At 35.8% G+C, this 12,690-nt stretch overlaps 1 protein-coding gene across 2 annotated transcripts in view; it reads right to left on the bottom strand.

The window, feature by feature from the left end:
- Nucleotides 1-10,115, bottom strand: part of dync1i2a (dynein, cytoplasmic 1, intermediate chain 2a) — a 32,043-nt gene extending 21,928 nt beyond the window's left edge. The window contains exons 1-6 of one of the 2 annotated variants that reach the window (XM_016464189.1): nt 9,928-10,115; nt 8,031-8,142; nt 6,964-7,078; nt 5,769-5,859; nt 2,462-2,515; nt 1,372-1,487 (exon numbers count right to left, since the gene is read on the bottom strand). In XM_016464189.1, the coding sequence (XP_016319675.1) occupies nt 1,372-1,487; nt 2,462-2,515; nt 5,769-5,859; nt 6,964-7,078; nt 8,031-8,138 (484 nt within the window). In that variant the 5' untranslated portion in view covers nt 8,139-8,142; nt 9,928-10,115. The remainder of the gene's footprint in view (nt 1-1,371; nt 1,488-2,461; nt 2,516-5,768; nt 5,860-6,963; nt 7,079-8,030; nt 8,143-9,927) is intronic. The other variant, XM_016464190.1, reaches the window with a different exon arrangement.
- Between the last annotated feature and the right edge of the window lie 2,575 nt (nt 10,116-12,690).

Raw genomic sequence — 12,690 nt, 5'->3', positions numbered from 1 at the left:
GGGGGGGGGGGGGGGGGTCACAGACATGCAAAAAAGGCCTCAACTGCAATTACACAAATCCTGACCTGCCTTTGGACACACACTCTCATATCTCCACTAACCTACAGCTCATTTCCTGTGCCCCTCTCGCTCCGACTCAGTAAGCGGATGTGTGTGTGTGTGTGTGTGTGTGTGTGAGTTTAATCTTGCCTTACGTCTTATGTTTCTCGAGTCTCTGCAATTTTCCCTCAGCTTTCATCTCCATGCTGACTACGGGCACACACGCGCACACACACACACACACACACACACACACACACACACACACACACATCTGAACAGCTCTCAGATCAGAGGCTTGTGCTCTAATTGCTGCTGCAAATGCAGTGCCACTCACCAGCCTCGTCCTCCTATGATTGACGTGTCAGTCACGCTTGTTTCTAACCTGACCTGCATCCTCAGTGTTAAAAGTGTTCATTTATTTGTAATGAACCAAACCACCTTTGTCAAATAATAACCTTTAGTAAAATAAGTTCTATTTATTTCAGTGAAAGTTTTGAAACTCATTAGCTTTCACTGAAAAAAAAACAAAAAACAGTCACTGACTGCTGTACAATAATAAGCCAATGTTCATTTTTATGCTGTGGTTGATAAACGATAATATAACTGACATTGTAAACCTACTGTTTTGACTGTTTAAAAGATGTTTACAGACAATCAGAAAAAAAAATAATTAGTGATATTAATCATAAAAACGTTCAAATTTACAGTAAAAAGTATAATTTTCCTAAGCTGGAATAAAAAATGTGTACATACGTATATTGTTAGAAAAGATTTATATTTTAAATAAATGCTCTTCTTTTTAACTTTATTCATCAAAGAATCCTGAAAAAAAAGTATCACAGGTTCCAAAAAAATATTAAGCAGCACAACAGTTTCCAGCACTGATAATAAATCAGCATATTAGAATGATTTCTGAAGATCATGTGACACTGAAGACTGGAGTAATGATGCTGAAAATTCAGCTTTGCATCACAGGAATAAATTACATTTTAATGTATATTAAAATAGAAACCCGTTATTTTACATCATAATAATATTCCCAAATATAATTTTTTTTTCCTGTATTTTTGATCAAATAAATGCAGCTTTGATGAGCAAAAGAAACTCCTGTAAAAAACATTAAAAAATACAAATGGAAAGAAAGAAAGAAAGAAAGAAAGAAAGAAAGAAAGAAAGAATCCATCTGTAGTATTTAAAAATTCTGGAGGTTGTTAATGTTGTTTTTTTAATGTAATAATATCAGAAATTGCTTTGGTTACTGTGCATAACATGAAAATAATCTTGTGAATGGTATCAGTCAGAATTCCTCTGTGTTTGATCACGACTTACCCTCTTTCTGCTCTGTCATGGTGGGCGTCTGTGTCTCCTTCGTGTAGGACACCACCTCTTTGGGAGGGAAATCCACGTGGGTCACCTTCGCCATGGCCAACTTCAGAGGACCACGCCTGGGAGAGAGCACACACACACACACACAAATCATAAGAAGGAACAACACCCACATTGTTCAACCATCTAAAGTTTTACACACATGCTGCACACATCCTTCTTGAGCAGATGACAAACTGAGGCCACATTTACTTCTGGTAAGATCTCTCTCAGCTGATCTGATCACAAGTGGACAGCACTTAAAGTACAGGTGGAAACATGTTCCAATAAGTCTCAGAAGTGCACTGTGATCCGATCACCCACACCACATTCATAGGTGGTCAGAAACGGACACGTTCGCTAGAAAAAAAAAGGACACATTTGACTAAATTTGTTTCTTATGCTCTTGAAAATCTTTTAATCATAAAAGGCTTTAAGATAAATATGAACTGCCTATAAATTAACTTGCATTACATTTTTATAATTTATTTATTAATTTAATTTCATTGAGGAGTTGGACTGGGTTGTGAAGGAAAAATAGCCAGCACTTCTCATGGGATCTCTTTCAATATTGTTCAAAAGCTTTAGAATACAGACAGTGTATTAGTTTAACATTTTTTGGTCATTATATAATTTCTAAACTTGCATTTGATTATTTTGATGATTTTATTCTAAATTCTATGATTCTAAAATCTGAAAAATTGTAACACTAATGAATAAATACTAAATAATTGACTCCAAACTTTTGACCAGTGTTGTAATCATGCTCTAAACTCACATGTTCATAACCAGGTGTAAACAGGCTCTAAATGTCCTCTGGAAATCACTGTGCTCACTTCTTATAAATCTTGCAAACAATAATGTTTACATTCACATCTGTGACCTTTAAAACATCCAAACCCATATGCCTTGCTATCCTGCAGTTTACTTTACAGTACAGCATGAATCACAGTATGAATCCATGCTCACGGTCACCAACAATCACTCATGACTTCTTTCTCTAGAGGTCTGAAAGAGCAGAAGTGAAGGAGAATGAGCAGAAAGTGTGCAGTACCCCGGCTCAGAGTGAAGCAGAAGAGTGGAGGGGTCACAGTCCCAGTGCAGAGTCCTGTTAGTGTCACAGCCACGAGACAGGGTTACACACACACAGAGAGAGATACAGCAAGACAGAGAGGTGGTTAAAACACAATGGTATAGTCCTTCAGAGCAGTTAGAGACAAGAAGAAAAGCTTCTATACACATGAGACAAACACAACACAGAAACAGAACCAGAAGTCCGATGTGGTGCTCCGTTTCGTCTGCTCAAATCTTCAGGAGACCCACCACACATACTTTCAATGACACTATTGTAGACTCAATTCAAATAAGAACATTTTAAGTATAAAATGCTATAAATAACTGTCTTAAGTAAGGTCTACACAGCGGTTTTAAAAAACGTGCTACAGATCTAGTTACAACGTGTAAATGTAGGGTTTTGTCACAGTTGGTTCGTTTTAGGTGTCTCTCTAAAGTGAACCAAACTGATGCCAACTCAGGAGCTCCGAGTACGGTTCATTTTAAAATGAACATGAAACGATATTCGCAACCTTTAGAGTCAGACACTATAATTATGGCTGGACTTCACTGGGAATTAGATGGTTAAAAAAAAAAACTATATGAGGGCCAAAAAATGTTTTTTTTTTAATTATATTTAAAAACAATCTCTAAAACATTCTATATTCATAGAAATTCTTCTCAATTTTGCAAATGAAGCTGGAAATACGAGCTGAGCACCAGTGTGTGCTCTGTTTCTCAAGCCTCTGATGTCCAGTTTGCTTTCTTCTTATGAAGACAGTGGTGCATGAAATAGCCGTTATCTGTCAAACGATCAACAGACTGATGCATTTCTAGAGACATTTTTCAGCATTTCTGATAGAAAAAAGGCATGGTCTTGTGATTTCCACAGTTCATTAAGCCTCATGTTGTGTTCTGGTCATTTTGACCCAGAGAGGATTTTCTTTTCCCTGAAAATACTAATTAATGTTATTGCATTGGGCTGAAACATACTGACTTTTCTCACACTTGATATAACTTTACAATTAAGATTAATTAATCTTAATTGTAAATTAAGATTTACAAGCTATTTTAGCAGCACAACCATTTAAAACGGTGCTAATAAGAAAGGTCCCCTCAAACACCAAATTTTGACAATAGAAGGATTTGTTCAGGTTTCGGAAAACCACTGCTGAAAATGGAGCATTGCCTTTACAGGTAAAAAATGGAATTTTAAAATATAATAATATAATGTTATTTTAAATGGTGATAGTACAATATTTGACTACATTTAAAAAAATATATAAAATCCATATAAAAATCAAATAAATGCTATTTTGGTGAACAAAAGACATGCTTTCACATAGTACTGAAAGCCCTTCTCAATAACTCAAATACTCCAAATAAGAATAATAATGACAACACCACCAAGTGAAAACCACTCAAACAAAGCAATCTAGTTTCAAAGCCAAATGCATCATTAAAATACTTTCAGTCATCTCATTCAATGGTGTGGGATATTGGTTTACAAAATAAAATGAACTTTTTTTGTTGTTATTTTCAATATGACTAAAAGACGACTTCTGGTGTATATTAAAAAGGCAATGAAATCCTTACAGATCATGACACACCAGCGGAAGCACAACCTGAGGCTGTGTGTGGTCATGAGTGCATTAAGTGGGAGTGTGACTGTGATGTGTGTGCAGCCGGTAACATGATCTGTGTGTGTGTGTGTGTGTGTGTAGGAAGTGCTGAAGCGGTGCGGGACATGAGTGGACACGGAGCCCCGGGGGCATCTGTGTGTGTGTGTGTGTGTGTGAGTTTCTGCTGTAAACACTCCCTACAGCGGCTCTAAACTGCTCCCACGGGTCTTATTGTGAGCTAAAATTCACTCTAATTCTATAAGGTTTCTATATTTATATTGTTTTACTAGTTGGAGCCTAGTGGTTAGCTCATGTGCTCCAGAAAAGTTGAGCCTTGGGGCTCATGCAGGTAATGCAGGTTCAATCCTAGCTGCCTGTGTCCCCACAGAATAGGTCCCATTTATCTGCTGTAGAACGGTTTCCAGTTTCCCTCTATTTTGACTGTCAATAATAAACTGTCAGATTTTTTTTATCCCTATACTAGAATCTGGTATTAATAATGCACAGCTGTCACCTAACAGATATAACGTAAGGATGAGCAACATTACAGCAACAAAGAGTAAAAATCACAATAAGCCTGAACTATTTCATTATTCAGTTGGGACAATAGAGTGCTGCAGGGAACCCGGAAATTAGTTGGCATTTTAGCACCAGTTCCATCTCCTCGAAGCCAATGGGTTTTGGTTAAATGTCTGAAATAAGCTCTGTGGTTCATTCAAGATCAAGATACTTCCATGATTTATTCTACAACCTATAATACACCAGTTATACCTTCCTGTGATTTTTAAAAGCTTTTTCTTGTCTTGAAAAAGGCAGTTGCTAACAAGGTGCTAAATGGGCCTACAGAGGTTGTCTGAGACAGTAAACATCATCACACTCACAGATCCAGCTTTACAGCCTCCCCATCTTCTCAATATGCTCTTGCAAACTATTCTAACTCAAACTTTCAGGGAAAATGCTTTTTAAATAAAGACTGAAAGAGTTGTCGATGATGTTATATAGTCAGTAGATGGTGTTTATAGCCTACACTTGGCTTTTTACTTCTGGCGATTGTATTTAGGCTTCAAAATGGATAAACATTGTGTTCATTTGTGAAGATTATCACGATGAGCATCCAACTTTTGTTGGTCACAGAGCTTATTTTCTGCACAAAGCCAATGGAAAAATCCTGTTGTGTTTTTGTTGAGGGAACCAGGGTGATGTGAATTTCCGGCCTACTACATCGGATTCTGGGATAAACTTCTCCGTAGATACAATTCTGCTTTAGCTTAAAAGGCTGCATCAACAACTCCGGAACAGCCTTTGCATTAAGATTGCATCTATGATGCTGTAAAGCACAGACACGACGGGCAGCTCACTAGGTGTAGGAACACAGCTAATGTTTTCCTGTTTCCCCCTCTCTCTTCTCAGGGGTTTTCCAGCAATAAATTATCTTTTAGTCACAGGTGAAAAGCAGCTAATAACAGAGAATTATTCAGCAGAAACTTCCCCTACCTGCTCAGACCTGCAAACAGACACAAAAATACAACACCACTTTCACTGCCGGTTTGTCCTTCAAGCAATGCTAAAGCCACAAACCTCTCCAGTGCCAATCAGATCAGACCTGCCACAAGAGAGAGAGAGAGAGAGAGAGAGAGAGAGAGAGAGAGAGAGAGAGCGAGAGAGAGAGAGAGAGAGAGAGAGTACCTTGGCCCGGTGGCACCCTCTCCTGAGTCTTGGCTCCCTGCTTCACTTGGAGTGCCTGCAGATTTGGCCGTGGGAGACATGGATGTAGGACCTGAAGAAAGAAGGAGATTAACATACTTTCATCCACAAACAGTGCCCTCCATAACATTTGGACAATTCAATCACACTTAAAAATGTCTGAATGACACTGCATTACATACACAACACAAGTGTCATGTGCGCTCAAACGCTACTAGAGCTTTTCTCTTCACTAACTTCACTTTTCTGACACATTTTGTCTGATGAACTGTTTTTTTGATGATTTTCAGCACATGTACCTACATTACCGGTCAAAAGTTTGGAACAATACAAGTTTTTAATGTTTTTGGAGAAGTCTCTTACACTTACCAAGGCTATATTGTAAAAACAGTATTGTTGTGAAATATTACTACAATTTCAGTACAGTTTTCTATTTGAATATATTTTAAAAAAAATTATTTTTTGTGATGGAAAAGCTAAATTTACTGCAGTCTTCAGTGTCACATGTTCCTTCAGAAATCATTCTAATATGCTGATTTACTGCTCATTAATTATTAAAGACACTTCTTTTAAAACATTTTTAAAAATCTGAATTATTCCAAACTTTTAATCAGTACTGTAACACTAAACAAAAAAAATTAAATAACAATAATAATAATAATTAAAACAGTTCGTACCATCTAATCACAAACTGAAGTGTGTGTGTGTGTGTGTGTGTGTATAATAATTAGTTATTAGATAATTAGATAGTCTTGGTCACATGCATTAAAGTTTAGATTTTGAGCATGTAAAATTTGACCAAAATTGTCAATGTTTTTAGCCCAGTTTAACAATACTGTTACTTATATTTACAGCGTTCAGATATAAAATATGTCATAAATACTAAATCTAAGTGTCTGATGAAATTAGCTGCCCACCATCAAAACTACAGTAGTGCACTTCTGCCCCCTTGTGTTCAATCAATATAGTGCACTGCACTGGGTTTCTCCATTTGTTGGTCCCACTCTCAAAGGAACTTGTGCTGTTGAATATCAGCTAAAATTCGGGTCCACATAGAATATCATTGACTTAGACTGCAAGGGGTCGTCTTACCAATACATAAAGGGATCACAGTTTGATATTCGAGGGATATTTTCAATTAGATGTCTGATGTGGCTCGGGTGCACAGGTGACTTACCCACAGGTGTGTCTGAAGTGATGCCCATACTCTGTAGCAGAGCCTCAGCATCCCTGCGCTTTTTCTCCAGGTCTGAATCATCCTGCAGTGGGACGGCCTCCTTCTTCAGCTCAGCCTGACACAAACAAAACAGAGTGAAACAAACACTTCAACAACAAACTAACTTTCTATTGTTCCCAAAGAACAAAAACCAGTAATCTGACTCTGTTTACCCTCCTACTGCATTTACTCAATGTTGACACCAATTGTAGTGTTGACTGCATTCATCAAGCTCAACCACTCAACCCTGCTACTAAAGTTTTTGGTAAGAAAAATCATTAAACAACATATATTTCTTTTAATTTTAAGGAAAAGTAAGTTTATCAATAACTGGAAATTAACTCTGTCTAACCAACACGGCCTTTGCAAATGTCTAATGAATGAACATCATACTGTATGAAAAGAACAGAAAACAAAACTAACAAATTATTTAAGCTTATATTATATTTGACCTCCCAAATTTGATAGAACTTACTGAAAAAGAGTAATTTCAGGCTCTATATTTGTACTCTATTCATTAAATGTACCTGAAAATCAGAGCTGAAGTGTCTGCTGTATTCATTGCTTCAACAACATTCAAATTTTAAATGTAGTTTTCACACTTTCATTATGACTAGACTGTGGACTTACAAGCTGTTAATTATTTAGTATTCATAAGCTGTTTTACTGTTTCGTTCATGACTATTTTAAACGATCAAAAACCAAAATAGATCCAATTTTCATAGGTGTACTACTATTTATTGCAATAAATGTATTTGCTGTTACGCCATTATTTTTTCAGTAGTTTTTATCTTATCAACCACAATTTAAAGAACACATATTAGAAAAAAGTAATTATGTTAACTGTGAACATTGTGACATAAACTTCCACCTCAAGGTACCTTGAAAGAAAGACTTAAGTACACTGAAGTAAAGGACTTTACTTATTATTCATAATAAAGACACGCTGTATATTTTGCTTCAGTGGCATATTGTGGAACTCAGCCTGGTATATCAAGTAAAAAAAGTAGAGTATGGTGTGTTTTCACCTCTTTTTTCTTGCGTTCCTCCTCCTTTCTCTTCTTCTCCTCTCTTATCTGAGCCAAGCGCAGTTTCTTTCGCTCAAGCTCAGCTTTCAGCTCACTTTTATCTGACATGATGCTTCACAAAACACACACAGACAAAACTCAAGTCAGTGTCAGGAAGCCCAGATGTTGTCATGCAGGGGTTTTCTGTATATATTTTCTGTTTTTTTTTTTTTATTATTATTATTATTGAAACTTTAGACATTATTTCCCCATTAAACTCTGTGAAGCTTGTATTGTATAAAGTGCTATAGAAATAAAGGTGACTTGACTTGATAAAGTGAGCATATGGGGCTCATACTCGAGGAGAAAAACACTTTCATTTTATTCAGAGACCCAAACTGGTCCAGAAAAAAATTTGGTGCAGATTTTATTTATATGGCCAAAAAGTAAGGTGAAATTCTGATTGCTTGAAATGTAAATCAATTATCTTTATAACAATATAACAGACTACTTTATGTACATACATAAATAGCAGATCATTCAATATCTCCTAATATAATGTTGTATTAAGATAATTAAATGCTCAGTTTTATGATCAAAGTTCTGTAGTTTTAAACATATAATGCAATGCAATACAATGTTGTTGACTAAAAGAGATGAACAAATATATAAGCCCATTTGAATATGATTTTTTCCAAATGATGTAAAAATCAAAACGACGGTGGGGGTCGGTGCCGCAGTGGGCAAGTGACGTAACCGGTGTTGCGGCTTAACACCGGTATCACCGTCAGCACCATCTATCGCGGCAAGCCTACTGCATATGCAGCCAATGAGCTTACTGCCTTGCATTTATATGGCTGGCTAGCATTCACTTGAGATTCCTGCAGTGTGCTTTCAGAGTTCTCTGAAACCCTCCACCTTCCCCAGCTCCACCTGTATAGATCTGCTACAGGGTTATTTTATATGCTATTTGTGCAGCAGTAGTATGTCTTAAATACTCACAGCACCGTATCGCCGTATGCATTGGCAGTAGCAAGTTCCTGTACTTGCTTGCAGCAGCAGCAATAATCTACAACTACAGCAATAACCAACAGCAGCAGCAATTCAGCAGCAGCAGCGTAGCAGATCTGTTCCGCCAAGACCAAATACATTAACATTGTCATATCCATCACCATGCTAACTCTCTTCCGAGAGTTGTCATGATTGAATTAAGTAAACCTACGTTGCTTCAGATCAGCAAGTGTTCATCTTACATTTTTACTGACAATACAACAGTTATTCTCGTGTTTACTTTATAAAAAGCAGTAAAGATTTTACAGCAAAAGCACATGTGAACAACAACCTGACAGTTTCACAATTATATCAAAAGCTCGTTTACTCGCCAAAAAAGTATAAACTACCAATCAGACGGCAGAAGGCATGTATTAAGGTCGTTTACAACAGGTTTTTCCGCAAAGTTTTGATCGTGTCGATATTTTAGAGGCCTTAGAAATGTGCATATCGAAAATGATACAATAGGCTTTATAAGAAAAGATTGAGAAGCACCTGTCATCAACAATGCAACAGTTCTTACAATAAACATTATTCAGCTGATCAGCATAATCTGCAGTCTCTCAATGCGCTTCCACCATTTAAAGTGTTGCTCACTTATAAGTCGACTTGGATAAAAAACAGCTGCTGAATGCTAAAATGTAAATCTATAAAACGTATATTTGAATTGCATTAGAAAACAAAATATCAAACCAAGTGCCGCTTACTGTAAAGAAAAATGTTATTAGGCTCCCCAACAACACCACTGACAAAATGACTGTAGCACACAACCTTGAGTGTCTTATTTCTATTAACATCCTCAGCAGACAGTAAAACATATTCAGAGAGAACCATAAACCGCAGAGGGAAAGAGAGAGACCCCCTTCACCTGGTCTCAGGACCCCATTCACTGCCGCCCGTCTCAGCCTCTTCAGACAGATTAACAGAGGATCAGTCCAAGAGTCACGTTTGTGTCTCTGCACACCGCTCTAATCTGTCTTTTGTGTGCCGCAGCACCTGACTCTCTCCACAGAAGCACACTCTCTACAGCGCTTAATGACCAAATTAAAACATGCACTTGAAAAACAAAGTGCCTTGTTTAGTCCGGTAATCTCTCACTGAGGATTACAGAACAGAGTTATCATTCACTCCGATATTTACTGCCATCTGCATGAGTCCTGATGCATCACACTAAAGCTCGTGATCTTAGGAGGAGATTACAGCACAATATAACCACTGTTAAACCGAACACTTGAAAAATAGAGCAATTTATTCTACTCGCTTCCTATCTGGTGCAAAGGGCAACAAATGCTGTAGGATCTTGTCTCTGCTGCTCATGACTTTAACAGATGTTTTTGTGATTTTAAGTGGATATATTAAGAGTTCAGCTAGGTGTCATTCATCTTATTCAAGATGAACTTTCTGGATTTTGAATATTAAAATCTGACATCGAATCCAACATTTAAAACTTCTTTTTGTGAAATGTTTGCTTGAAAAGTGTGCTCTTCTGTCTTTCTTTGAAATACATTGTAGTGGTTTTCAAACATGATTTAACTGTCCAAAAACTTTCTGTAGATTTGTGAGGGCATCTTCAGAAATGTGACCCTCAAGAACAGTGAAAAAAGCACAGACACAGATAGGGTGAAGTATGACCAAAAAAGTCTCGAAAGCAGCCAGTACTAATTCTTTAAGTTCTCTTAAATTGAAAAATATGCATTTTCATTCATTCATACATTCATGTTGCAAGTAACAAAATGTTAGTTCAAAATTTTAAGTGCCATTTCTTTTATAAAAAATGCTTTATTGACTGACGTTTCATAGACATTCAGTTGTTATGGTTTAATATGTTATGCCATATGTGTGTTTCTATGTGTATCTTTACATCGAATCCAACATTTAAAACTTCTTTTTGTGAAATGTTTGCTTGAAAAGTGTGCTCTTCTGTCTTTCTTTGAAATACATTGTAGTGGTTTTCAAACATGATTTAACTGTCCAAAAACTTTCTGTAGATTTGTGAGGGCATCTTCAGAAATGTGACCCTCAAGAACAGTGAAAAAAGCACAGACACAGATAGGGTGAAGTATGACCAAAAAAGTCTCGAAAGCAGCCAGTACTAATTCTTTAAGTTCTCTTAAATTGAAAAATATGCATTTTCATTCATTCATACATTCATGTTGCAAGTAACAAAATGTTAGTTCAAAATTTTAAGTGCCATTTCTTTTATAAAAAATGCTTTATTGACTGACGTTTCATAGACATTCAGTTGTTATGGTTTAATATGTTATGCCATATGTGTGTTTCTATGTGTATCTTTAAAAAAAAAAAGAGGGGTTGATGATATTTTAATTGTGTTGATGTCACTATTATATAAGTTACTACACAACTGGTACAGTCACAATTCTAAAGTGGTACAATTTGCTCTAGCCAATGGTTTGTGTATATTGTGTGTGATATATTTATTTTTTTGTATGACATTACAATTCTATTTTAGAATTAAATTGTACATAAATAGGTTAAGCAAAAGAAATGTGTTTATGTCTGAGAGCCTTTTAGACATCCTTTATACACATACACTACCAGTTAAAAGTTTTTGAACAGTAAGATTTTTAATGTTTTTTAAATAATTATCTTCTGCTCACCAAGCCTGCATTTATTTGATCCAAAATACAGCAAAAGCTGTAATATTGTGAAATATTTCACTATTTCAAATAACTGCTTTCTATTTGAATATATTTGAAAATGTCATTTATTCCTGTGATCAAAGCTGAATTTCCAGCATCATTACTCCAGTCTTCACATAATCCTTCAGAAATTATTATAATATGCTGATTTGCTGCTCAAAAAACATTTATTATTATTATTATTATGATGCTGAAAACAGCTGGGTAGATTTTTTATGAATATAATTGATCTGAAATAGAAATCTTTTGTAACATTAATGTCTTTATCATATCACTTTTGATCAATTTAAAGCATCCTTGCTAAATAAAAGTACTGACTGCAAGCTTTTGAATGTTATAGTGTATAATGTTACAAAAGCTTTTTATTTCAGATAAATGCTGATCTTTGGATCTTTCTATTCATCAAAGAATCCTGAAAAAAATGTACTCAACCGTTTTAAATCTTAACAATAATAATAATAATAATAAATGTTTTTTTGAGCAGCAAATCATCATATTATTATGATTTCTGAAGGATTATGTGAAGACTGGAGTAATGATTCTGGAAATTCAGCTTTGATCACAGCAATAAATTACTTTTTAATATATATTCAAATAGAAAGCAGTTATTTTAAATAGTAAAAAAAAAAAATCACAATATTACAGCTTTTGCTGTATTTTGGATCAAATAAATGCAGGCTTGGTGAGCAGAAGATAATTATTTAAAAAAACATTAAAAATCTTACCGTTCAAAAACTTTTGACTGGTTGAGCACTTAACTTACCGAACACTGAAATGACACTCACTATGTGTTACAGTACAAACATTGTGTGTGTCCCTTATTTTCCTATAAAGAACCACGATTGTCCCTTATTTTTCTTTTCTGAAGTTGGCAACCCTAGACACAGAGCCGTCTTTCAGCAACTCGTGGGATCATCAGATGGTGTTTTTCTGTTAAAACACTATAAATCTCTCTCTCACACTCACACAGG

Source organism: Sinocyclocheilus anshuiensis, unplaced genomic scaffold, assembly GCF_001515605.1.
Source record: "Sinocyclocheilus anshuiensis isolate Anshui unplaced genomic scaffold, SAMN03320099.WGS_v1.1 scaffold284, whole genome shotgun sequence".
In the NCBI taxonomy this organism is placed as follows: domain Eukaryota; kingdom Metazoa; phylum Chordata; class Actinopteri; order Cypriniformes; family Cyprinidae; genus Sinocyclocheilus; species Sinocyclocheilus anshuiensis.
This window is presented reverse-complemented; position numbering and strand designations above follow the sequence as displayed.